We start from the raw sequence: 23,134 nt of genomic DNA on the forward strand, positions 1-23,134 counted from the left end.
TCACTTCTCTTTAGGGCTGAATAATATTCCATTGTATTAGATATTCCACATTTTGTTTATCCTTATATGAATTGTGGACATTTCTCTTGTTCCCACTTTTTGACTGTTATGCTATGCTATGAACATTCACATGCAAGAATTTTTGTAGACATGATTTCAATTCTTTATATACCCAGGAGGGTGATTGCTGAGTTAATCACGTAGTAACTCTGTGTTTAACTTTTTGAGGAATTGCCAAACTGTCTTCCAAAACAGCTACACAGTTCCAGTTCCCACCAGCAATGTATGTGGGTACCAGTTTCTCCACATCCTTTCCAATGCTCATTATTCTCCATGTTTAAAATTACAGCCGTCCTAGAGAGTATGAAGCGTGTCTCATTGTGGTTTTGATTTTCATTTACCAAAATGAGATTGAGTTGATGAATGTTCAATGTCTTTTCTACTTTGGAGAAACATCTCTTCAGATCATTTATTTTTGTATTAACAGCTTTATTGGGTAAAATTTAAATACTGTGTGATTCACCCATTAGAAGTATGTAATTCAGTGTTTTTTTGTTTTGATGTATCTGAATTTTTAAAAAATCCATATTCCCTTCATTTTAACTACCATTTTAACTACATAAGTCAGTCACAGTTTATTCCTTCTTTTATTAATGGGCCGTGTTGTTCCAAATTAATGTTGTACATGTTCTTCCTTATACATGTTGTGAAGATTTTTTTAGGGTGTATACCTGAGAGTGAAATTGCTGGGTCATGACTGAGCAGAATGGCTGCAGAAGCTTTTCATCTCCTTCTTTCTGTTTTTTGCAGAAGTGTAAATTGTATGTGACTAATCTTTTCTTAAGGGTTGGGAGAATTTGTTGTAAGAAATATTTTACTCCTTTTATTGTTCACTTTTTCTTATATTGAGTCCTTTCCTCTGAGCTGTTGCTTCTTTCTGAAGCACAAAGTTATTTTTTCTCTTTGCATTTTACTGCTTATTCTTCAAGTTCTACATTTTCATTACTGTCTAAGAGTAGGTTTTTAAAAAAAAAAATTTTAGTATTCAAGGTGGCCTTTCAATCTGAAGACGTATACGGGTCTTTTTTCAGTTCCGGAAAATCATAAGCCATTATCTTTTTGAATGTCAAGTATCCATTAGTTGAAACATCATGATCATTTCTGTTTCTCATAACTATCCCTTCTTATTTTTCATCTCTTTGCCTCTTTTTGCCTCATTGTTATGGGTCCTAGCTTCCACCTCACTAATTATGTCTCACTTTTTCAATCTAGGATATATTTCTCATTTTTTCTTATTCTCCTTGTAGGCTTCAGGACCTGCTCCTAATTACACACTTTTCAGCAGTATTAGGAAGGACTGGGATTTCCTACTTGATGTGTTACCTTGGTGAATGATGGCCTTTTGGCTCTAGATTCCCCCTGTTTCCTCCCCGGTGTTGAAGCCATCTGTGAAAACTGCTCCTGTTCCTGTTATTCTTACCTGGGATTAGACACTGTTGTGATTCCTGCTGGCAGGCCTAGTAACCCATTCTCTGGCATATACCTCTCACCTGGCTAGTTCTGTTGTACTATCTGGACCACTCTAGGTGTTGCTTCTGCCTTCTACAGCAGAGTGTCCAGCCTGTGTCATTAGGTGGTGGCTTCATCCTATGATTTTCTGACTATTCTCCCATATCTCAGGTATTCTGGTTAGTTTTTAGTCCACTGAGCTTTCCCATTCATGTATTTGATGACAGCCTTTACAAATCATTCAATTTGATCTATCTTGTTTGTGTATCTTTCTTTTTAAAATAAATCTTTTCTGAACTTTCAGTGAGATTTAGTAGGGAAACAAAATAGTCTACCATTTTGATCCATCTGTGAATGAGCCTGGTGTGGATATGAAAACTGTTACATGGTGGATGGAGAAGGGTCTCACACATGAATGCAACACTAACTGCTGTCATGCTCCTCATAGATTGTCATTTCTTTTTCCTCTACATGAATTATTGCTCTTTCTGAAGTCCTTTCTTCGAACATGTTCCCTATGCCTGTACAGGTGCTCCATGTTATGAATTTATCTTTTTCTTCCAGTGCTGTATTAAATGAGAATAATGTGCCCTTCCCTGAAGATTCTCTTGCTCTGATGCATACCACACCTGCAGCAAATGGTTCTGTTCTTAAGGTAACGGACACTTGGCTTTGGAAGTTTCTGCGAAGACCATATTGAATTGAGTCCTGTGGTATAACCACAGATGTTGGTGATTTCTGACTGACACCAGAACTTAAGCTGTGAGAAAAGCATTGAGCTTCAGTTCTCTGGAGAGACTCCCATTGTCAAAATCTTTCACAAGAGTATCTCAGGGCTTCTTCAGTTTTTCTGTTAGTTGTTGGTCTTTTTGTTTTAGGTGATCTTTGTATTTTTCATTTTTTGATGCTGGCTATACCTCCCTAAGTGTCTCAAACACTAGATGGCATGTAGTAGGCACTAAATAAATAATGATTGCTTGAAACACCAGCACCCTATCATTGTGTTGCAGTATAACCAGCTCGTCATAGCCCCTGCTTTTCTGCCCCTTGTCATGCCCTTACCAGTCCAGAAATCATAGAAACCTAGTTCATTGCCCATTGAATGTTTTAATTTGCAAGTTAAATGAAAAATTACCCTTATAAATGAACGTTTACCATTTTGCTCTTTAACCACATAAGTGCATTAACTGTAGTAATTTGTCAAATATTTCTTAAAAAGAAGTTAGGAATCACCTGTATTCCTGCTATCCAAAGACTTATAATTGAGATTTAGGTGTATAATTTTTCAGACTTTTGGGTTTAAAAAAATCCAGCTTAAAATATCTTCAGTCAGGAGCTTCTTTTCTGCTAATTAAAATCCTAAAAAGATACATTGACATCTTTGATCATTGAAAATTAAGTGAAGTCTGAAATTGTTTTGGAACAGAGCAGGTCATTTAATTCAGAGATTTATTGCATATTATAATATGTATCAGATAGCATGCTAGTCTCAAAAATTCAAAGGCTAAACATGGACTCTTTTTTCAGAATGCTTACATTCCATTGAGAGAGTGAATTTTAATACATTATGGGAGAGATGTATACATGCTGTTTGGGGGCACGCAGGCCACAGGTGGGAGGTGGTGGCAGAAGAGGAGGGAGATGTGAGAAGGGAGAGACAATTTTTTTTTTTCAGAACAATTTTTTCCTACCTGCGATTAAAATTAAGTGGAATGTTGAGACATAAATAGGAGATTGACCACAGCCTGAAGACAGATAGATGGAAATAGGACTGTATAAATGAAGGGCCTTTTTTGTTATGTTTACTACACCCTAGATACTTACTTTTCTTATTTTCAGTTTGGAATTTTATCTTTTATTATCTTTAAATTCTTCCTACTGACCTACCTTCTCTCTCTCTGTTTCTTTTTCTGTAATACAGAGACCCATCTTCCGTTAGGTGCTTCAAATACTATTTAAAAAGTATTGATTAACATTTATGGGGGAAGTTCATATTGTACTCTTTTTCAAACAGTGAAGTACCGGTACCTCTGAATAAAGAGGTCTTCGGAATTTAGTCATCTTCTTTACTTACTGTCTCCTGTGCTGAAACTTTTCTCTCTCTCTTCCAGTCTAAGAGCTAAGAGGCAGAACAGTCCTTTTTTTAAAAAGATTTTATTTATTTATTTATTTGACAGAGAGAGAGGGAGAGAGAACACAAGCAAGGGGGAGCAGCAGTTGGAGGGAGAGGGAGAAGCAGGGCTTCCCACGGAGCAGGGAGCCTGATGTGGGGCTCCATCCCAGGACCTTGGGATCATGACCTGAGCTGAAGGCAGACACTTAACCAAAATTAAGTGAAGGCACCCCAAGCCAGAATAATCTTAATCCTACTTGAGTTTTGTCTCACCAAAAAGAGTAGCGCTATGAAAATTCCCATAACACTGTTTTTTTGTTTTTTAAGATTTTATTTATTTGAGAGAGAGAGGGCACAAGTTGGGCAGAGGTCCAGAGGCAGAGGGAGAAGCAGACTCCACTGAGCAGGGAGCTGAATGTGGGACTTGGTCCCAGGATCCTGAGATCATAACCAGAGCTGAAGGCAGACACTTAACTGACTGAGACACCCAGGTGCCCCCCATAACACTTTAGCTTTCTCAACTTCTGGTTTTGGTCTAGGTTCCCCTCCAAGCAAAGTGGAATCACTATAATAACCATGATTCCTGAGTATCCCTGTTTGTTTAAAGGTTAACACCAACAAGGGCTGGGTCAGAATTATAAGTTGAGAGGATATGGAAAAAATTTAGTTTGATGATTTGAGTCATTCAACAGCTATAAATATTTTATCATTCATAGGATGCCACAGATGAATTGGATGCCTTGCTTTTATCTCTAACTGAGAATCTAATGGACCACACAGTCCCACCTCAGGTAAATAGCTTTAAAACAGCAAGTTGGAAAGGAATTTCTGTTTTGAAAAATATTCCTGCTACATTCCAATTTTTGCCTTTTTAACCATTTAGTAAAACTGTTCATTTAAGGGGTCATATTTCAGTAATCACTTAGCCTTGCCTTTCTATTAAAATTTCACCAGTTTAAATTTATGTGTCACTGTATAGTAACCAAATGTTACTGTAAGCCTATTTGTAATCCAACACTCTATTAAGTAACGTAAGGAAGTATATGGGGATAAACATAAAGAATTTGAAACAATAAGGACATAGAGCATAAGAGTGGTTGGCACTGAAAGTATGGCTTGTTATTGCAGTATAGGAGACAGTGTGTGTTGGGTACTGTGACCAAATTATAATACAAATAAGAAACAATGCTTTCCCTCCAGAGACTTACTGTATAGTTGAGATGAAAGATGTACAAATTCAGTGTGTTATGAGTAATATGACAAGAATTGCTGTGGCAACTAGATGTCATTTTGAAGACTTGGAAGTACGGATGGTACTTTCTCTGGACCTGAATGTTTGCTTAGATCATTAGTTCTTTTTTTTTTTTTTTCTTTAAAGATTTTATTTATTTATTTGACAGACAGAGATCACAAGTAGGCAGAGAGGCAGGCAGAGAGAGAGAGGTGGAAGCAGGCTCTCCGCCGAGCAGAGAGTCCGATTCGGGGCTCGAACCCCGGACCCTGGGATCATGACCCGAGCTGAAGGCAGAGGCTTTAACCCACTGAGCCACCCAGGTGCCCCAGATCATTAATTCTTAAACTTGGGTGTGTATCAGAATCACCTGGAGAGTGTATTAAAACACAGATTGCCAGGCTCCACCTTAAGAGTTTGTGATTTGGTGGTGGTGGGGGGGGGGTGTTGGTAGTTAAGGCCTGAGAAGTTGCATTTCTAACATGTTCCTGGTAATGCAGATGTGGTCTGGGAACCACCTTTTGGTAACCAGTAGCTTAGATCAGTAAACAGAAACTTTACCAAAGGATAAGGATCATAAGTCTGGGAAAGTGAGCAGGCAGAAGACAAAAGGGATAGTGTCAGTGTTTAGCCATGATAATCCTTTATAAAGATAAAAGAAGTAACTTCAAAGATTAATGCAAGATGGCCTAAAGCTCAGAGGAGGACTTCCTGGGGCCTAACTCAGAACCTTATTCCATGTGCACTCTATTGTAAGTGGATATGGTGATGAAAATCATTGATTAAACAACTTTTTAATTTTTTTTTATTTTTTTTAAAGATTTTATTTATTTGACAGAGATCACAAGTAGGCAGAGAGGCAGGTGGGGGCGGGGGGGTTGGGGGGGGTGGGAAGCAGGCTCCCTGCTGAGAGAGCCGGATGTGGGACTTGATCCCAGGACTCTGGGATCATGACCTGAGCCGAGGGCAGAGGCTTTAAACCACTGAGCCACCCAGGCGCCCCTAAACAACTTTTTTATATCACTGATACGGTTTCCCTTTCCTGCAAATTTAGAATGCTGCTTTTGTTTTAAATCAAAATCTAGAATATCACATATTTTAGATTCTGCATATTGACTCTCCGTTCTGTTACACTTAACAGATTTCTCTGTTATTAGAAATATAACACTCTACTAATAACTTTAGCTTTTTTATTGATTTTGATACAGAGTAAGGCCTGCCAAGCATTATTATGTAGCTGTTTTTTAATTTTTGCTTGTTAATTCTTTCAGAAGATTTTTAGAATAACTTTTTCTGGTCCCACCCCTCCAAAAATCCTTTGGATTTTTATTTGTAAATGCATTAAATGCATAAGTTTATTTGGGGAAAGAATTGATATATTTATAATAATTTGTGTTCTTAGCTAAGACTACAATATTTTTCTCATTCAAGACTTCTGTTTCTATTCTTAAACTTTGTCATTATAACCCCCCCAATATAAGTTCTATACTTTATTATTCTCATTATTTCTAGGTCCTTCCCAATTAGTCAGGAGCAATATGAGTGTTTCTATATGCATGAATGATAATTAGAGAATGACCTGTATATAAACAGATTTTTTTCCTATGTACTTTCTTTGTGCTATTCATTTGGATTAGTCCCAATCCATTGTTCAGGATGCTACCAAGAAGGCTATGGTTATTTGTAATGAACTGAAATGTCAGAACATAAAATGTTAAACTGGGTGCTGGGTTTGGGGGGTGGGGGAAGTCCTATTAATATGGAACTGAAAGTAGTAGTAGCTTTCTTGGAGTAGAACATTTTTAAATTAAAGAGATTCTTAAAATTATAACAGTTTCTTAAGTGGTGAGTATGACGTCTGTGTTGTAGAAGAGGATCTTGGATTCAAAGTGCATGTCAGCTCAGGGGGAGCCATTAAGAACTGTCTCCCTCTACAGTGCATTCCGGAGAAGAAAACATTGTGAGCATGATTATGAAAACAAGTCTTCCCTAAAAGTAAACACATATGTAAAATTTATTTTAGGTATCTTCAACATCCATGATCACACCACGGTGGATTGTACCAGTAAGTTAATGATATTTGCAGTTTTTATTTTGGTCACCCTTTCAGAGTAAGGCCTCAAGGATTACCAGAATCTTGTTTTTCCTTAAAAAATGTGGGTTCATTCCCAGAGTTCTGTTTACTGAACTTAATGGCTTCAAACTAGTGATTTAGTGTTTCTGTTTGTAAAGGCTTAATGCTGCTGATGAAAACAAAAATAAAAATCTAAGGTGGAGTATGTTAAAAAACAAACCAAAACAGCCCATGACCATCAAAATCCTCTTACTTATTACCATAATCATTAGGGAAGGTAGCTTGGAGCTGAACTGCTGATGCCCGAGCCAGTGTTGTCACCTCTGCTCAGGTGTGTCTGTCTCCCTCAGCAGAGCGGTGTCCTTTCCAATGGACTGGCAGGAAGTGGACCATCCTTGGCAGGGAAGGAGGGACATGGTAACAGAGAAGTGATCTCGCTGATTTCTCCCCCAGCACCATTCTTGGTGGATGCTGTGACCAGGTGAGGAAATTATTTCTCCATTGCAGTTCTTAGGCATCTGTTAGGAGGAAAAAATAATAAAATTAATATATTTATAGCAGTAATGTCAGTTGTTCTTTAACCGAACTTAATTGAAACTGGATAAATTTTTTCCCTATTTAGAATAGTGTTTTTTCTGTTTTCTTGTCTATAACAATTTTCTACAAAATCATGAGGTAACCCTTATATATTTTTATGAAGTCTTCATAAATGTCAACATATTAACAGGCTTATCTTTAAAAATTTATATTAAAATTCATTTATGTCTCTTCCTTTCATTTTTTACTATTACGTTGTCCATCTGTAAGGTGAAGAGTTATAGATAAGAGTGAGGTCGGAGATTCCCAAGATGAGGGCTCTGAGATACCTTTTACCAATAGCTGTTACAAGTTCATTTCAACATATTGCTTGCCTCAAACAGAAGCTAGACTCAAAAAAACCTTTTGTCTGGCGTGTAGTTCTTCAACTCTTCATTGTTAGAACCCAAACTGTATATATTTTGCAAAAGATGCACAGCTGCCTTCATTCTCACCTCAAACTTCCTGGTGATGTCTGTTTCTCACATCCTCCTGGTGTTGAGAGTGTAGGTCAGTCGAAGTAGATGCTTTCCTAATTAAAGAAGAAATGTCCTCATTAATTGGAAAAATTATTTGAGCTGATTAACTTGAGAGGAATTGATAGTTTCATTTTAAAGTTGTTCTCTTATCTCCACAGTCTTCAAAGTAATATAATCACTCACTCAGCAAACACTTATTGAATGTCTGTTATGTACCAGGCATTGATGTTATCTGGTTTGGCAGCACTGAAGATAGCAGTGAACAAAACAGGCATGGGATTTGCCCTAGGGAACTCACATATAGTTGTCAAATAGCACTGTGTACAGTTTTAATAGGTTATTTTTCTAACTATTTATATGCCTAGTAATTGCCACTGTAAAAATAGAGATTATGTGCAGAGAACCAGGTGATAATGCTTTGTAATTGAGTTTACACAACAAAATATGAGTTCTTAGGACTTTTAAATTAAAAATTACAGATGAAAGAAGAGATTGTCGACATTTCTTCCCAGAACAAAATAGTCATAGAGGAATTAAAGAGATCAAAAAGGACAGGTAGAAGTAGTGCACCTAAAACTAATATAATGTTAAATGTCAATCATACTTAAAAAAAAAAAGATAAATGAATCAGTGGAATAGAATAGGGTCTAGAAACAAACTCACCCATAAACAATTACCTGATTTGTGAAAAAGGGATGGTGTGGTGCTGTGGGGAAAGGATGGCTTTTTAGTAAATCAGCCGGACAAATTAAATACCCATGTGGGAAAAGATGAATTTTGACCCAACCTCAGACCATACACAAAAATCCATTCTAGATGGATTGCAGATCTAAATGTAAAACATCAGATAATAAAGCTTTTAGAAGAAAATATAAGCAAACATTCTGAAGATCAGGAAATATTTTTTAAACAGGTCAAAAGCTTAAATAATGGGAAAAAAATCAATAACTTGGATTATATCAAGAACTTCTGTTCATTAAAAGAAATGATTTCAAGATCTCAAAAAGGGAAGCCAGAGAGAGAGAGAAAATACTTGCACTTCCTCCCTCCTCCCCATTGATCTCCATCTATCTTTCTTTGACAAAGAAAAGAATCTTTTATATGTCTAGAATATATAAATCTCTTATAAATCAATAATGAAAAAACAGATAAATAGAAAAATTGGCAAGACTTGAAAAGGCAATTCAGAAGGGGATATCCAGGTGGTCAATTAGCATACATGACAGTGTACAACTTGACTAGTCATTGAGGAATACAAATTCAAACCACCATGAAATGACCACTGTCTATTACCAGAATTGCTGAAGTGAAAAAGACACCTAGTATCAAGTGTTGGTGAAGGTATGGGGCAACTGGAACTTTTTAAATTGGAATAACCATGTTGGAAATAGGTTTGGCAGTATCTACTAAAGCTGAACATAACCAGTGACTCAGTGATTCTATTATATACATACCCAGTAGAAATATAAATAAATGTCTATCAGAGGACATGTAGAAGAATATTTATAGCAGCTGTATTCATAATAGCCCAAGCTGAAAACTTTCCAAAACCCCATTAATAGTCAACTACATAAATAGCAATATAGATAATTGTGTAAACATAATTATGTTTATTAGTTTGTTGTGTAGCAAATTGCCACATATTTAGCATCTTAAACATTTATAATCTCATTTTCTGTGGGTCTAAAGTCTAGACACAGCTTTGTGGAGTCCTCTGCAACTACTACAAGCCCATTAGTTAATGAGTTTCTCCGTATGTACAGTTTCCAAATGGCAGTCCAGTGCTTCACTTTTAAATATGAACAGGTGCTTTCCTCATACGTGTGAAGAGAGCCAAAGATTTCCAGAAGTGTGAGGAAAACCTGAAACCAGTAAGCTGAAAAAGAAGCAGGGAGGACAGAAGGGAACATGAGCATCAGAAACTTCACAAATATAGTTTCATGAGAGAGGAGATGCTGTATCCATGCAACACTAACAGGAAATGAAAAAGGAAGGAAACAATCCGCGGTGTTCTTAGAAATTATTAACCATGTTAAGAGTAAAATCCAAAGAATGTGTGGAAGATAAGGTTGAGGAAATCTCCCAAAAAAGTAGAAGAATAAGATGAAAACTGGGACAGAAGAGAAAATTGGGAGGATTGGTCCAGGCAGCCCAGTATATATGAATCATTGAAGATCCAGAAAGAAGAACAGAGTAAATAAGATTGTCAGAGGAATTGAGATTTCTCACAAGTACTTTTGTTTTGTTTTGTTTAAGCTTTTATTTATTTGAGAGACAGAGCATGAGCTGGGGGAGAGGGAAAAGCAGACTCCCCGCTGAGCAGGGAGCCTAATATGGGCCTGATCCCAGGATCCTGACATCATGACCTGAGCCAAGGCAAACAGTTAAACGACTGAGCTACCCAGGCATGGAAAAGTACTTGAGTTTTTAGATTGAGTGGGTCTGAGTACCCAGCACAAAGAATGAAAATAGACAACGCCAAAGACCATCATGAAATTTCAGAATATCAGAGTTAAGAAAGGATATGTAAGTCTTCAGAGAGGGAGGTAAAAAAGATTACATGAAGGGATTGGTAATCAGAATGAACGCATACTTCCCTGAAAGCAGGAAGTTAATGGAGCAATGCCTTCAGAATTCTGGAGGAAAATTATTTTTTACCTAGATGTTTATGTCTAGACTATCAGGTAAGTGTGAGATTAGAATGAGTAGACCTGGAGTTTCTCTAAAATACATATTTCCCATGCGGTCTTACTCAGGCATTTACCTACTGGAGGATGTGTTTTATCAAAACAAGGTGATTATCCAAGGAGGAAGACACCAGACCCAGGAAACAGGTATAGGAACTGACCAGGAGGAAGGTAGAAGAAAGTTATGAGGCAGCAGCTGCCCCACCGGTCTAGGAACAATTCTGTACAGATTTGAAGAGGGGGTACAGAGTTCCAAGAAGGATATTGCCAAGAAAAAAACACAAACACGTGGCCTACCCCAGTTTTTGAAAAATTAAATGACATGTCTGAATGTACTATGGTGAGATCCATGGTTCTAGCTGCAAGCTTAAGGACAAATTAGAAATAAGTACAGAAAATGGAACAAACAGTGAAAAAAGGAAACAGTTCTTCAATCCAGGAAGAGCAAATTATATAAGAAAAATTATAATATGCTTATAGCAGTTGTGAAAATATTTGCATAATTACAACAAACACTGAATATTAACATCATGAAAATTGTTCATTTAACTGTCTTGAAAAGGTAGGAAGGAAGGATTAGGGAGCTGGTGAATGGGCTCTAAGAATGGTAAGTTTTAGTCCATGGCAGGAAGTCACTGTAGAAATAGGCCACCTGGACTTTTGCTAGTTGTACATCAGAATCACCTGGAGGCTTGTTAAAACACAGCTTAGGGGCTCCTGGGTGGTGCAGTTGGTTGAGGATCCAGCTCTTGGTTTCAGCTCAGGTTGTGATCTCAGAATTATGAGCTTGAGCCCAGTGTTGGGCTCCACACTCATCACTCAGTGGCTGAGTCTTCTTGAGATTCTTTGTCCCTCTCCCTCTGCCTCTCTCACTCATGCACTGTGCGTGCGCTTTCTAAAATAAATAAATCTTTAAAACAAACACAGCTTCCTGTGTCCCATCCTCAGAGCCTACTATTCAGTGGTGCCTAAGAATTTGCATTTATAACAAATCCCAGAGACAACACTTGAAGAAACAAAGATACAGAAAAGTGAAAGAAAATGCCGGAAAAGAAAAACAAAAAAACTATTGAAAGTATTTGTCTCTATGCAGTAGAAATGGAGAGGGCTATTACACGACTGCTGTTTCAACTATCAAGCTTGTTCGTAGTTTTGACATGTTAAATTCTGTCCTTTTTACTACATATTTTGATATTAAGTTTTAATGAAACCAAGATAGATGATGTTACATCCTTGCCTCAGTTCATGCTCTGCAGCTATGTCAGAGACTCTTGGGTGTTCATGCAAAGCCCACATCCTTTTATTTTTCACAGAACTCTGACAAAGCAGATTAACTTGGTGGGAACTCAGCCACAGCCATCTGGGACTATCTGTGTAAAGCACAAAACAGTGTTCCCACTGACCTTGGTATATCTTGAGCAGATTTGCTGTCATGCTCACCACAGTACTGTTTTTGCCATTCATAATAATAACCCTGACTCATTAAGAAATGATTGTTTGGTATGTTTTATTCAAGGCAGTAGGGGAAATTGATACCTTCTAGATTTCATTTCAAGATGAAATAAGTACCATTTATCTAGAATATTCCCTTTTGTAAATATCTCATTGCTAAATTAGGTGTTGCATAGTCATTTAGGTCTGTAATTTACTCTCAACGTGCTCCTCTTAGCACTGGTGAAGAAATGCACATTGCTCCCACCCCAGTGGTTTCACTGAATAATAATCCTTTCTTCCTTTCAGCTCTCTTCCAACGTTGGCAGAAGAAACAGTCTTGAAGCAGAAGTGTTTACTGACAACTGAGCTCTGAGGGACTGGCTCCTTCTCACCTGTAACTGGAATATTCAGTGCTCTGCAGCTGTCCGTCCTTGAATCCATTTCTCTTGGAATATTCAAATTCAGGAGCTTGTCCTTACTTGTGAGTAAAAAAGCTCACCCAGATTTGATTTCAACTCAATGAAAAACATTTTCCGTCCAGCTGGAAGGGTTTAATTACACTACATATTTGCCCGAATGAGGGTATCTGGTCTTTACTTTCTATAATTGTATTTAAGTTGTATATTTTGAAACAAGGGCATTCTTTTCCCTGTTGTTTCTTCGAACTCTTGGCTCCATCTAGTGGTTATAATTGTTCATAACCCCTCCGTAACCAGGCTGTCTGGTAGTCAGTAATAGCCTTTTGAATGTTATTTCTCTCTCTAGTATCAGGTTGAGTATCCTTGATCTGAATGCCTGTTATCGAAGTTCCCCTAATCCATGCAGTACTGGAAATCAGGAGTTTAGGAAATTAATGAGGACACCTTGTAGGTAGTTTGAGGCCTAAGTGTTTATAATTACTACAGTACTAGGAGAAGTTTAGAATACAGAAGGTTTTCAGGTGTCTCCTATACTTTTGGCTTCTTACTGGCTATCTTAATACTCCTAAGTTTACGTTAAGGTAAGCTAAACCTTGAGAAGAATACAGAGAAATCAATTGTGCATATTTTGCATCCTGGTTTTTTTTGGTTTTGTTGTTGTTTTTGTTTTTTTTTTTAAAGCCTTGCTTCCCCACAGGAAGCCCTCACATGCACCACACACATACTCTCTAACTTTTCAGCTGGATGAAGATAACAGTCACTTCTCCACACTGGCACTGATTTGAATATAGGCTTCATTTCCTTTTAATATGAGCTGAATCAATTTAGAACTCCTAAACTAAACTAAACAAAACAAAACCAAAATACCAAGACAGAAATAGGCAATTGGGAGTTGAGGGGGTTTTGTTTCTTGAACATCTATGTCTGAAACTGTACTTAGCATACTGTAAGAACTGGTATCTCACCTTACATTAGGAATTTTGTGTTAATTTTAAAAGGTCTCTAATTCCTAATCACTTCTGGTATAAAAAAAAATCTGTATGTAAAAGTAGCACATGTGCATATAGAAAATGAAGAAGAGTATAAAAATAACCTCTTGCAATCCTGACTTCCAGAAGAACACTTATTTTAGCTTTAAAAATTCAGAATGCAGGAGGTAAACTGCAGTTGCTGTTGGAAATGAAGATGAGGTAGAAACCATATTGGTATCATTGTTGTTAATCCCTGTGATCAAGGACTGGTATCAAACTATACCTCCTCGAATTTGATGTTTAGTTTTCTGCCCTGTATTATGTATATAACTGGATATTAATTTATGTTGCTTTTAGCACAAGAGAACATGCAGTTGTGTGATATTTAAAACTCCATGGTTTGGACTGTCCTGTGTTCCCTGTAGCATAGTCTTGTGCTAGGCAAACACACACTAGTGTCTGACTGGAAAGCTCAGGAATTTTAATCTTGTGCTGTTTCCCAGGGAGCTATAGAGTTTGGAAACCACTTTTGCACAGAACAACTTTGCTGAAGGAAAGAAAGTTGGCACTTCTTGCTGGCTGCTTCCCCTTAGCCATTGTGCTGAGCTTGTGAATTTCATTGGTGGAACTCTTGCCAATTCTTAATTGTAAAACAAATTTTCTCGCAGCTGTAAGTGATACCTAGAACCAAGGACTTGAGCAGGGGCCTGACCCAAAACAAGCGGGACTAGACATCTAAATTTCCAGAGTGCTGACAATTCTAGATGTACTGGAAGGTTAAAGATGTGCATCTAACCACAGAGCAGCTAAGGTATTACTAACTTGGAAGGCCTAAACTTCCCGTCCAGTTTAGAAAGTAGCACCATCCTTATTTTAAACTTTTTACAATTTAAGAATAAGTTGCTGAATATATTCTATAACCTTTGTGTCTTTGGGTACCTATATTCTTGCCAGTTGGCATATTGAAAAGGACTTTCTTAAAATTTACTTTAATCTCAGGCTAAAAGGAGGAAATTTTGTCTTTTGTCCTGACACAAACTGGTGAACATGGAAATTAATATTTTAATGATGAATTAGCCCTGGCAGTTTAGATACCTGTCATGTATAACTTCCCTGTCATGACTGCTGCTGGTGCCTTCCCCAGAGCTGCTGTCACACTGATCTTGTTCTTGCTCATCTGAGAGTGGAGGTGAGAGAATGGCAAGGCTCAGGATATCTGGTGAATGTGTCTGAGAGGGATGGGAAAAGTCTGTCCCTGTGATGAGAGAGAAGTTGATATATGTGCGTCAGTAAAGAATGTGAGCAGAGTGAGATTTGAGATAATAGTGCATAAGAAGGCAGGTCGGTTACATCGAAGTGGGAGGAGGGACAGCTCTGGTGGCATGACCCGCTGTTGACCTTCAGAGCAAAGTCCTCCCCTATGAAGACTAAAACCCACCTGCACATCCGAGAATCATCTGATTAACTAAAGTTCTGATCCTCGGATGAGATGAAAGAACCTTACTGGCTATTGAAAATGACAGCTAGTTGGACAGGAAGTTTTTCTCTAGAATGAGGTTCCCATGCACCTTAGTAAGTATAGCTAAAAAGAAATATTGGCAACATTTAATTAAGAAGTAATGAGAACTCATTTGAAAAGAGAGCAAGAACAATAGTTGATTTGAGGGCTCCAGCTAGAAAGCTGTTAGCATTCTTCCGTTTGAAGGTAGTTTGAAGGTGATTTATAGCTGAGATAACAGACCCAGATTGGCAACAAATAACAGAAGGCTTTTAGCCACAGGCTCAGCTGCTCTGTGGTTACTTTCTTCCCAGATTTTCCAGTACCAGATTTGACTGTGGTAACTCATTAGGATCAGTGATGATGGAACTTGTGACTGGGAGCAGATTTGAGGCTGGTGCTGAGAGAGTGGCAGGGCTTCTTTTATTGTCTTGCCAGGCCTCGTGGGTCTGTGGGGCTTGCAAGGACTGGGTTGGTGCTGCTGCCCCTGTGTCATGGCTCCCCATGCGCTCTACCCCAGGAACACTTAGTACAGTGCCATGTGGTCGGCATCTGCTGCAGGCCTTGGGGGCGTGGAAAGGAGAGGAACCTCAAATCAGGCCGTTTGATAGCCTCGGTAGGGGAAGGAAGAATTGGCAGGATGGTTTAAAATTAGAATGGTAGGTTTCAGCTTTTTGCCCTTGACTCTTCTTTTGAACTTGTGAAATGATAAATGAGATCCTACTTCTTACGGTTGTTGGTAGTATCACCTTCGTATACTCTGGAGGGGCTCATTGTTCTTCCATGCCTGCCCTTTGAGAAACACTGCGGAACAAAGGAATAACTAGGTTCCTTTGGTCTTGATAAATTTAGACATACCATTAACAGCTTTCCTAAAATGTTTATATTGTTTTAAGAAAAACTCTGTTTAAAAATATTCCTACTGTTTATCTTCACCTTTATCTGTTTTTGCACAATCACAGATGCACTGTGGGCAGTTAAGGGTGAAAGCCCTGGGTTGTTGCTTGCATCTTGACTGCTTGTTCTCTTATGCTTCCCAATTCTGGCTAAAACCGGCACCCCTGTCTTCCTTGCAAAACTCCAGAATGAAAGCTCAGGGGTCACTTCAGAGACTCTGTTAGAGCAGAATTATTTGGCATCACTTACACTGAGAAAAATCTTCCATCTTTTTCCGTAAGTAAGGGTCTTGAGAAGCAAAGTTCTTGTCTTCTCACTTAGAGCAGGGATGAGCAAAGTTTTTCTGTGCAGAGCAGAGACTGTTAGTACTTCATGGCTCAGCTGCACTGCCGAAGCACACGAGTGGACAGAATAGTACGCGCATGGGCTGGCTGTGCTCCACTCAGGGTGCATTTACAAAGCCAGGTGCCAGCTCCCAAGTCCACACTTGGTGGCGTGGCAGCGTGGCTCCCTGGGAGGCAGGTGAGTACTCACATAGGTTCTGCAACAGCAGTTGTCACGTGGAGGCGCCTGACATTTCTAGACGTTGCCATCCTCATTTGCACACTAACAAGGTGCAGTCCTGGGTCTCCCAGCTCTTGAGAGTCTTTGGGAGGCCTCACCAATTTCTAATCAGTCTTGGCCTCAGCCTTTCAGTTGCTTTGAAGCCTGGAATCTTCTGCAGACTGAAGAATGTACATTTCTTTATTATTTGTCCCTATTTCCTCTCAAAAATGTAAACACCCTGGTTTTTCAATGATCAGAAGAACCTTGGAACCTTTTCCTATCTATCAGCCTTCAGTGAGACGAGGAAGTTTGTTTGGATTATAGAAATTTGTCCTGAGCCGAACTCTGTGTGCTGTGTTAGCATATTGGTAGAGCTGTAATTATTTCTAGTTCTAAGGTAGGATACGTGAGTCTCTTCTTCATGCTGCTTGAGACAATAATTCAGTCACTTCCCAGAATTTCTTTTTATCAAGGAGGTGTTTTAGTACAGACCCCTTGCTCTTATTTTTGTGAGTATATTTTCTTTTCTGGATATGATAGTTGAAAGGACCTCACTAACTATTTTGTTTACTTTTCATATGTGTGAAGCTTTGCAGTAGCTTTTAAAGTGTAATTTATTTTTATATCAAGTGCACTATTTTTTGTGTTCCACAGTTTTATATGACTTATATTAGAAGCACTGCACTGAACTGATTGTCTGTATACTGACATGAGAACTGTAGATGCAACCACAAATAAAGCTTTTGTGAAACATTTATGTTCTTATGAACTGTCTTCAGTTTCTTGGAAGTGTAATACCTGGGTCAGAGCTGCTATTAATAAGAACACAAGAGACCAAATGGAAGCCATGATCAGAAGCAGCACCAGTTTTCAGTGTCCGTTTTGGTATGTGTGGTACAAATTTGGGAGTAGAGGCATTTTCAAAGTTTAAAAAACCTCATTGGTCATTCCCAGCATATCCTAGAAGGCACAGTGGTTGTTCCCAGGAGCAGCGTGGCACAGCAGAAACACAGCTCTACTACTCAGTACCAGGAGACCTTGAATAAATTGCTTAACAAACCTGCACTTCAGTTTCTTTGTCTGGGAAGGGATGGTATATTGTCTGTGGTGCAGTGTCTGGTAGAGAGTAGTAGCTGTCCTCCATCATACCATCCCTGTGAAGAACATTGCTTCTGGACAGAGTCATACACAGCACAGGAGGTCAGCAAGGTTTCTGAGAACAGCCTCTTTCCTGTTCCCCTCCCCCCTCCCACCTGGAAAACAGATGGCAATGGGCCTTGAAAACCAAAGAGCTTTTCTTCAGCTCTAATGCATGTACAGGGTGAGGCAGGAACCTGGGCTCTGTCAGCTATGCTGGAAGTTCTCCTCAAAGAGATTTAGCATTAAGCAACCAGAGCACTCTAACTTGAGCACAGTGACTCACTGGAAAGATATGGGAGCTCTCTGAATAGAGAGGATGGGTGAAGGGTGGACTTTTTCTCTGGCACCGGTAGGAATGGTCTGGCTGCTCCCTGCTGCTCACACTGACTGTTATTTTGAGTTGGAGAGGGCAGGACACTTGAGAAGGCTGTGGGTTCCCAAAGGGAGGGGAATGGTGAATGGGCTACCAAGACAATCACAGACTTCGGAGAAGATACTGTATATCACAGTTGTTAAAATCTGAAGAAAAAGAACAGAAAATCCAGGAAAGTGGACTATAGTTGGGTAATTGCTCTTTAAGCCTTGGGGGATAGGGCTTGCACTTTTTTTTTTTTTTAATTTTATTTTTTTGGAAAGATTTCACTTACTTGAGAAAGAAAGCACAAGCAGGGGGAAGCCACAGAGGGAGAAGGAGAAGCACGCTCCCTGCTGAGCAAGTAGCTGGATGCAGAACTCAATCCCAGGACCCTGGGGTCACAGCCTGAGCCGAAGGCAGACGCCTAACCGACTAGGCCACCCAGGTACCCCAGGGCTTGCACTTTAAAAAAAAAAAAAAAAAGTATGTTGGGGCACCTGGTTGACTCAGATGGTTAATTAAGCACCTTCCTTCAGTTCAGGTCATGATCTCAAGGTCCTGGGATCGAGCCCCATGTCAGGCTCCCAGCTCAGCGGGGAGTCTGCTTCTCCTCCCCCTGCTTGTACTCTCTCTGTCTCTCTCTCAAATGAATAAATAAAATCTTTTAAAAAAATGTATGTTAATACTCCACAAACATTTATTTTAATGTTATTTCTGTTCTTAAAATATTAAATATTTAAAAAATGAACCCTAAGAAAGGGCTTTTTGTGGTCAGCACCAAGAAGAGGCAGGAGGGGCAAAAAGGGAGCTCATGTCAGTAAGGCCCAGGAAAATTTGCTCATTGTTGGTTTGAGAGCAGTGTGGTGGGCTTAGGGTGATTTGTCTCAGTAGACATTCAGGCCCACTGTGTGTTGGTTCCAAGATTCATTCCCAGAGGAGAGATCCAGAGGGGTGCAGAGGGGCTTTCTCTCCACAGCAGAGTTGCCTGTACCCACGTGGGTCCTGGCGGCCACTCCCTAGCCCTCCGTAATTCACCCTTCATACCTCCAAGAGCATCATGCAAAGATCAGAGCTAGTTCATGCTCTCAAGCTGGGAAATTAGGATGCTAGCGTGGGAACTAGAATTTTAAGATGACCTGGTCCCAGGTCCTCAGTTCCTAGATCACAAAAGAAGTCCAGAAAGGGAAAGGAACTGGCCCTAGTCATATGGCCGAGGGTAGGAATTCACCCCTTTCCTCTCTCACTTATTTTCTTTAGCACTGCTAGTCTTGGCTCCCTAGGTCACAGTTGCCACAGAGCATAGTCTTACTTTTTCTGCAGCACCCTTGAGGTCCTTCCTACCTGGGTCTAGAATTTCCATGGGAGAAGCTTACCCACTTCAAATCTCTGTGGCTCTAAGCAAAACCTCCTCAGAAGGAGACCACAACATGGAGCTCTGGTCAGTCCTTAACAACTACCATTCTACTCTTCCTGAGTTAGCCTTTTTTAGATTCTACTATTAAGTGGTAGAATTTAGTATGTGTCTTCCCTGTCTGACTTATGTCACTTAGCATAATGCCCTCAAGTTCCATCCATGTTGTCACAAATGGCAGGCTTTCTCTCTCTCTAATGATTAATAGTCCACTGTATATATGACACGTTTTCTTTAACCATTCATCCATTTGTGAACATGCAGGTTTTTCCATTTCTTGGCTATTGTGAATAATGCTGCTGGTTCTTAATCAGTTTAGGTTAGGGACACTCTTACACATCTGGACACGTGGGTAGTTTTGCATACAATTCCTCATGCTCTATGATCCCTTAGGGATCCTCAGGTTGGGAGTTGGGTTAATGATGGGACTGTCTGGCCAGGGGAGGTATTAGGGGTGGAGGGGGTTCTCCCGGGCAACCGCTGGCCCCTCTCACCACTGTCAGCAGCACTGGCCAGCAGCACAAGCTCAACACATGCTTGCGTAACCAGGGCCTAAAGGCTCACAACGTTCTCAACCTAGAGTAGTCAAGAGCACAGAACTTTAGGCCAACTGTTGAATTATAAGTATATAAGTATAAATACTTATATAAGTGTAAGTATAAAATATATAAGTATATAAATATAAGTATAAAATATACCTTCCCAGAGTCCTGTCCATCAGCCTGTCTGCCTTGGGCTTGTATGTGGGCGTGAGACCATGCCTACCTCACAGTGTGGTGAAGGTGGTGAAGGTTCTGTGAGTTAATACCAGAACCCCTCTGTGTGCTGAAACCCCCTGAGTCCCTATCTCCAAGCCAGATCCTTGCCTGCACCTCCTCCTGCCTCATATGGGTATTACACAAGCACCTGAGGCTCAGCATATCATAAGCCAGACTTACAGTGTTCTACTGAAGCCCGCCCCCCCACCGCGCCCCCACACGTGCCCCAACGGCTGCTGCTCAGTGATCCTGGTCGCAGTGAGTTTTTTCTTTAATTTGATTCCTTTCTCTCCCCTCCTATGTCCTGTCAGTCCTTAAGTCCTTGTGGGTCTGTCTTAAGTGCCTCCTCATTTTTGCAGCTGCACCCCTTGACCAAGTCAGCATCTGGCTTGAGCTCAGGCAATCACCATTGTCAGGTGGGTATATCTTCCAACTGTAGGCAGAAATGAAGTCCTGGTCCTCTGCATTGAAACCGCCGTGGCTTCCCATCGACTGGAACACAAAATCCAAACTCCTTCCATGGCCTCCATGGCATGGTCTTCGGCTGTGCTGCTTCCACTCCTTTGGGTGACCCGCATTTGCTCTCCCAACTGGTCCTGCCCTCCTCCTGCTGGGAACTTGGTGGCCCCAAGGCTCTGTGCCCTGAGCCTTCTTGTTTAAGGTTCAAAGGCTTATTACTTCCTCCTGTTGTCCCCCTATGCACTCCACTATCAGCCCCTCTCCACGTCAGTGCCTTTGCGAGTTACTTGTTAACTGCCTTCCTGATAGTATAAGCTCATCCCTTGCTGCATTTGGGGCACCTAGCATGCTTCCTGGTGTACAGTTGCTGCTGAAATATTTGTTGAATGAAGGGAACTGGAGGGAGATGGCTGAGACCCAAGACCATGCAGGATCTCACCTCAGTGGTGTAAACACTCCTGCCACAGATGCAAGGTAAATTTCAGACCATGTCTGACCAGATCATGGGAAGAATTAAGGACATGAGTAGTCCCACTGACCACCTGGAGAAAAACATTGTGGACCTCACAACACAGGCTGGGGTGGAAGAACTGGAAGGTAAAAACAGGACGCCCACCACACTAAAGAGCTGAAGGTTGCTAATGTAACTGAAATCTGGAACACCGTTTTCACAAGCCAAGAGAAGACCAAATGGCTTTTTGAAGCGACTACTACGTGTAGACAGGTTTTCTGTTACAAAGCATGAGTTCTTCTTATCACATATTATATAATTAGTTTATAGAGCGATTCCCTCCACCCCACCCAGTTCTTGAACATGGTCACTTCACATCTTGGACCTTGGTCAGTTGTGCTGTTAAATATTAAACACCAGAACTTTTGTGGTTCCTATATAAAAGTATCAAAATTTTTTAAAGATTTTATTTATTTATTTATTTGACAGAGATCACAAGTAGGCAGAGAGGCAGGCAGAGAGGAGGAAGCAGGCTCCCTGCTGAGCAGAGAGCTCGATGCAGGGCTCGATCCCAGGACCCTGAGATCATGACCTGAGTGGAAGGTGGAGGCTTAACCCACTGAGCCACCCAGGTGCCCCAAAGTATCAAATTTTTAGTGTAAACATGTATTTGTTGAATGTATGCTGAACTGATTAAGCACCCACTGCGTTCCACAGACCCCATCATGTCCTTAATTTAGGTTTTCCCTTTTACTCCTTACTGCAACTTCTGTGGTCTCCCAAAGAACCAGGAAGTCTGGCTGCCGGTGGGTGTTGGACCAGGAGTTGAAACAGGTCTGTGTGACCAGAAGGCCTGAAACCAGTTTCTCTCCTTCAGTTCACAGCCTTCCGAGTGCTGTCGTCACTAAGAAACCAATGACTGAGTATCCTGTTAGCAACGTGTGTGTGCGTGTGTGTGTGTGTTTTGGGGGTGTTGGTAAGCAGTGTGTCTGGGCCATAGATGGTACAGTTGTCACAATCAGGATACGAACCCAGGTCTGCCATGGCCTATCTCAGGCAGAACCAGAACACAGGCCCAAATCCTTAACCAAGACCTGGTTCATTTGAGCTAGCCTTGGAACCGTCTGTTGGCTCCTTTCCCAATCAGAGTGCTGAGGGCTTATGCCTTGAGCCCTTTCACCTCTGCCTTGACACTTCTGGTCATCCAGGAGCTGCCTGCAGTCTAACTGGCCCTCCACACAGGTTCCATCCCTGGAACAGGGTGGAAGGCCCTACTCCGTGAAATTCACTCAAAGCTAACCCATTTGCAGCTCTGCATCAATGTGAATGCATGTGGGTTTGCAGAATTCTCTGACTTCTTCTGAGCGGGGCTGGGTTGAGTGAGGTGGGTGGGGGTGCCTACTCTCAGGATCACAGAAGTGCCCACCCAGCACTTGCACAAACTGGCAAGGAAGTCTCTCCTTACATTTTACATCTTGCACACCTCACTCATTTCCCCCCAGCTCGGCCCTGCTTCTGAGGACTAGATGCTGGGCTTTGGATCTTAAGCATCTGAGGATGGGCTTGGGTTATGAGCTCCAAAGGCAGCCCCTTTCAGCACTGCCATGCCAGTCTCTGAATCTGACTGCAGAGCCTGGAAGTTGGGGTGAGTATACTGACCGGCACAGAGCCCCTCTCAACAGTCACAGCAGCTGTTGCTCAGAGCAGAGCAGAAGCCCAGAGATGCTTAGAGTGCCGTCAGAACAGGCTGGCTCTTGTGAGCAGCGGCCACAACCAGAGAAATCCCCGCAACCACTGGGCCGTAATGTCCTCAGTGACCACAGGGGGGCGCTGCAGCACCGCAATCAAGAAATAGAACTTTGGCAGCCCTAACTGGTTCCCCTGGTCGTTCCCAGCCTCTTGCACAAGCCCAAAGGTAATGCAGTCTATATATCCCTTCATAACAGAGTTTAGATTTGCCAGCTTTTGAGCCTCACATAAATAGAATCATACTGGATGTGTTCCGAACTTCTCCAACTGTGTTCATCAATTCATTCCACAATTATCGATGGAGCATGTACTATGTGCCAGGCTCTCTACTAGGTGTTCAGGACACATCAGTGAGCATCCTCCCCAACAGTCCCGTC

At 40.7% G+C, this 23,134-nt stretch overlaps 1 protein-coding gene and 1 pseudogene across 6 annotated transcripts in view; both read left to right on the plus strand.

Moving 5' to 3' along the window:
* The window catches only part of EPB41L5 (erythrocyte membrane protein band 4.1 like 5), a 133,367-nt gene extending 120,195 nt beyond the window's left edge, over nucleotides 1-13,172 (plus strand). For 2 of the 6 annotated variants that reach the window (XM_032840902.1, XM_032840897.1), the window contains exons 21-25: nucleotides 2,074-2,164; nucleotides 4,339-4,413; nucleotides 6,877-6,918; nucleotides 7,278-7,408; nucleotides 12,410-13,172. In XM_032840902.1, coding sequence (XP_032696793.1) covers nucleotides 2,074-2,164; nucleotides 4,339-4,413; nucleotides 6,877-6,918; nucleotides 7,278-7,408; nucleotides 12,410-12,476 — 406 coding nt within the window. In that variant the 3' untranslated portion in view covers nucleotides 12,477-13,172. The remainder of the gene's footprint in view (nucleotides 1-2,073; nucleotides 2,165-4,338; nucleotides 4,414-6,876; nucleotides 6,919-7,277; nucleotides 7,409-12,409) is intronic. The other 4 variants (XM_032840898.1, XM_032840900.1, XM_032840899.1 and 1 more) reach the window with 4 other exon arrangements.
* A 7,771-nt stretch (nucleotides 13,173-20,943) lies between these two features.
* On the plus strand, nucleotides 20,944-21,189 carry LOC116857081 (annotated as a pseudogene).
* Nucleotides 21,190-23,134: the final 1,945 nt, after the last annotated feature.

The sequence above is a fragment of the Lontra canadensis genome, unplaced genomic scaffold (assembly GCF_010015895.1).
Source record: "Lontra canadensis isolate GAN:19392208 unplaced genomic scaffold, GSC_riverotter_1.0 scaffold117, whole genome shotgun sequence".
Lineage (NCBI taxonomy): Eukaryota > Metazoa > Chordata > Mammalia > Carnivora > Mustelidae > Lontra > Lontra canadensis.